Raw genomic sequence first — 4,269 nt, forward strand, 5'->3', positions numbered from 1 at the left:
AGCGGAGCCACGGAGTATCTGCGTCATTGAACGAAAAATATTTGCCATCATATTCGTAACCCATTGGGATGGCAAGGGGATACGGCTCCACGATATGGCATATAACAGGGACTATTTGAGGGTCCATACTAGTTACTGTGCTCCGCACGGGCAATCGTGAAAGTAGGTGAACAACGCCTAAACATCAACCGGGCATAAAGTTAGTTGGGATCAAAAATATCAGGTGCATATCTTGGGATGATGTCGATCCTATGCAAGATGGTAGATCAAGGTTACAAATGCGGATGACGGTTCGAACACAGGGGGTTGTCGACATGTGCAGTTTCAACCAAAAATTTCCATAACTCGCATCGGGCCCCTCAGTATCCACATTCTAACAAAACAGGATCACATTTTATTGAAAGAATGCCATTCCAGTGCCCAGTGACAAATTGCAACCGCTCTTTTCTCCGCAAGGAGCATCTTAACCGCCACCAACGAAATCACGACCCTATCCGGGCTTATCCATGTTATTTGTGTCACCGTAGGTTTGCGAGGAGGTAAACTAAATCACCGTTCAGGCAGCAATTGAGAGGGAAGGATGATGGCTAAATTGATGACCGACAGAGACATTTTAGAGCGGCATTTGCCAATCCACCATGCAGACCCTAAAGGCGCCCAGCGCACTCTTGTGGCATGCCAAACATGCCGGTATAGGAAATCCAAATGCAACTCTGAAGACCCTTGCTTAACGTGCTCCCACTTGAAGGTGCCTTGTATTCGGGTTCCATCAAGTACACAAGTTACTCCCACTCGGGCCATCCGTTCCCAGGACCCAACTGAAGGGTCTCAGGATGAAAACACAGGCTGCATAGGATTCCACGTTGATACCATGTGGGACACGCCGCTGACTTCTAATAAAGTCCCTGGTGATACCCCTAGTTCATTGCAGAAGCACTCAACAATCAGCACCATAGCTGATGACGAAGTACCGAGTAATCTTAGATTCAGCTGGCCATCTGCCAACGAGTGGATGTCAGAAGTCAGACCAGTCTCCTGTGACGTTGACTTGGTAGAGGCTTTGCTAGCTTTGCCCTCGACAGAAGGTGACAATCAATGCCAGCCAGCGCTCCCAAATAAACCTGATTCCTTAAACAGCATGGGGCAGACTTGCCTCCCCGAGACAGTGTTCCACGATGCATGGGCAATCCTCCACCACTCTACTCTGGAACGAGCGGACAAACACCCGTGGCTTTCACGGGCTTTGGGGTTAGTCAAGTGGCCACTATCAAGGGAGGAAGAGCGGAATAGGCTAGTCACAGATTTGATGAGACACTTGGTTGCCGGACCGGTATGTTGTACGCTGCTGCCACTTGGGTTATATGTCTGAATGTTAATATGCGGTATCACAGGAAAGCTTTGGTTCTAGGTTAACTGAAATATTCCGGGCGACCCAGGCTCTTGTGATAGTCTTGATATCATTTACAGTTGAGGATGTATGGCCATCTCGATATCTGTTAGATGTATGATCGAATGTTAACAACGATAGATTTTGTCAGAGTCGGCCCACTGGGCTGCTCAAGGCACCGATGTAGCTATCTCCGCAATGCGACGAATGGGGATGTTTTCTGGGAAATGGGTGCCACTGGATAATGTGGAAGAGGACAGATGGATATGTGAAGAAGAAGCCAAGAGGTACGTGCAACTGTAAAAACGGCGCTGGTAAATATTCTAACCCTCGCAGATTAGCTTATGCTGTTCTTCGGCTAGACGTATATTTCAGCATCACAATACATCGACCTCCATCTATACGCTTTCAAGAACTTCGTCTTGCCCTTCCGGTCACAGAAACTCTTTGGAAAGCTTTGAAAGCAGACGAGAGATATCGTATTCAGTGGTTCGAGCCAGCCGGGCGTGATAAGTGCATTTTCCAGTCAGCCGTCCAGGAAATTTTCCAGACTTCCAGGGAATTGCCTAATGATCAGCGGCATCCGTTTGAAGAGCCGGATAGTCATTTAGCCCTTTGTGCGATCCAAGTGGAATTATGGTCGGCCATCCAGGCATTGCGCGGCGGCACAGAGTTTTTGACGTCCATAAGCCAGCAAAGTAGCGTCAGCTACCAAAGAAACCACTTGACATATTGCCAATCATACCTCGAAGGAGCTTATAAACGAGGCCACATATGTTGCACAGGACGCTCGGAATCACAACATTTTTGGCTCACTCTCAATCTGACTCTATTCCACTTGACACTCCTCAACATTCATGCGGATATTTCTCTTCTCGAAAACCAGCGTAGTGGTGATTATCGGCAAGAAATAGAGACCCATAGAGCAATTCGAGCATGGGCAGATTCCACTGATGGCCGCAGAGCAGTATACCATGCAGTCCAGCTGCAAAATAAGCATGAATGCAAAACATGTGCTTCGTGGCCAGAGTATTACAAATATTGGAACCCTTTGAGACCCATAGCTTTGTTGTACAGCTGTATTGTCTTGCATGCCTACAGTGCCGAATGTACGGCGTCTGTGGCCGAGGACGGTACGGTGGTAGAACTGTCGGGCGTTCGCGGCACTGATGAACCAGTTCAAAACTGGCTACGGGAAGGAGGCAATGCTTCTATTCGGGGTGTCATTCTAGGGAAATCGGCCCTTTCTCAGCTGGTCTCATGGTCTTATGAGCGACTGGCAATGTTCAACGCTAGCTGTCGCCGATTCGAAAGATTTGTGTCCAGAGTAACCAATTACCACTAGTTCTGGTGTTAGATGTTAGCTTGACATTAAGTTAGTTAATTCAGCCAAACCGCGAAGTAAGTCACTTGTCGGTGAGAATTCATGGTATATCTAACGGTAATGTGTGTTGTTTGTCTGCGTGTTGTTGAGGCTTGAATGAAGTGAAGTGACGTTGACTTAAGCACGGACTCGTGGTAAGGTTCGACCGGGGGATCTCCCTTGCCGAAAGAAAACTTTATGAGGTACCTAATGTAGCTTACATAATCGCATTTAGTTTTTCCAGCGAAGAAGATTACCTAAGGTAGGTACCTAACATAAGTCCCACCGACCACGGGCTGCAGCATCAATGGCCAACAAAACGAAAACAACTAACTACACCACTGTGGCGCAGGAGAATCCACCATCCACCATCCAAGCAGCACCGGTGACATAGCTCGCTCTCGGGCTGCAAAGGAACAGGATAACGTCTGCTACCTCCTCTGCCTCTGCAATCCGCCCCAGAGGTACAACATTCCCGACAACTTGATGAACTTCCGCAAGCACCTCATTGCTATTTATCATTGGTGTATTGACCCACGATGGGCAGACAGCATTCACGCGAATGCCTTCTTTAGCAAAATCCAGGGCTGTATATTGCTGTTAGGACAAATATTCCAAATGATAAGATGTTAGCAACGCAGAGGAGGATGGAGGCATCTTACCACAAGACTTAGTCAGGCCAACCACCGCATGTTTGGAAGCTGTATACTGGGCAGTCCCAGGAGCTGACTGGAATGAGTGAATGGACCCCAGATTGACTATCGAACCCCGTTTTCCAGCCCGTGGTCCATGAAGTCCAGAGGCTTTAAATGGTTCCTGGATCCTCATCACTTTCCCGATAGCTTGCATGCAGTATAACACGCCTTGCACATTTACCTGGCTGACCCTTTCCCACTCTTGAATTGTCAAGTCCATGAAATGAGCTGGTTTGTGCATAGCAACCTGCATTTTCACGCAAGCTTAGTTTAGCTGTCAAGGCCTACTGTCTTGAGAGTTGAGACTTATTGTGGTCATACCCCGGCACAGTTGACGTTGTAGTCAATTCTATTGAAGGTAATGAGGGTTTGAGCTATCATGTCTTCAACTTGACACTTGTCAGTCACATCCACAGCAACTGCAAGTGGTTTATATGAAGGATTTGTAGCTATGCTCCTGCTTTTCTCCGCCTTATCCTGAACGATGGATAAGTCCAGGTCGGCGAATACAACTCCCGCCGCGCCGGCTGCTGCGAATGCAAGAGCACATTCAAGGCCAATCCCGCTCCCTATTTCATGTTAGACCATATTAACATGGGCCTTTCTTTTTTGGTATGTTCTCACCTGCACCTGTAATTACTGCTATACCTTCTAGATGAAACATTTTTGTATGGCAAAACCGCTTGCTCCAGATATCCTAATAATGGCTTAAGGGCTCGCGACTTTGTTACTCTATATACAATTTTTTCAGCCCCTCATTCCCGCCAACATCCCATCGGATACATGTGGGAAAGGCTAAAGCAAAAGAAAAGTTAAAAGGAGAA

At 47.4% G+C, this 4,269-nt stretch overlaps 2 protein-coding genes across 2 annotated transcripts; one reads left to right on the forward strand and one right to left on the reverse strand.

Annotated features, from left to right (window-relative positions):
* Window positions 1-811: 811 nt before the first annotated feature.
* Window positions 812-2,732, forward strand: TRV_07395 (uncharacterized protein; the record flags this gene model as incomplete). Its single annotated transcript, XM_003018543.1, has 3 exons — window positions 812-1,330; window positions 1,529-1,674; window positions 1,724-2,732. Coding segments are annotated over 3 exons (1,674 nt in total), but the record flags the coding sequence as incomplete, so codon positions are not given.
* A 351-nt stretch (window positions 2,733-3,083) lies between these two features.
* Window positions 3,084-3,922, reverse strand: TRV_07396 (uncharacterized protein; the record flags this gene model as incomplete). The annotated part of the gene is made up of 3 exons (XM_003018544.1): window positions 3,084-3,337; window positions 3,413-3,692; window positions 3,767-3,922. Coding segments are annotated over 3 exons (690 nt in total), but the record flags the coding sequence as incomplete, so codon positions are not given.
* Window positions 3,923-4,269: the final 347 nt, after the last annotated feature.

The sequence above is a fragment of the Trichophyton verrucosum genome (genome assembly GCF_000151505.1).
Source record: "Trichophyton verrucosum HKI 0517 chromosome Unknown contig01004_1.f1.exp, whole genome shotgun sequence".
NCBI classification, from domain to species: domain Eukaryota; kingdom Fungi; phylum Ascomycota; class Eurotiomycetes; order Onygenales; family Arthrodermataceae; genus Trichophyton; species Trichophyton verrucosum.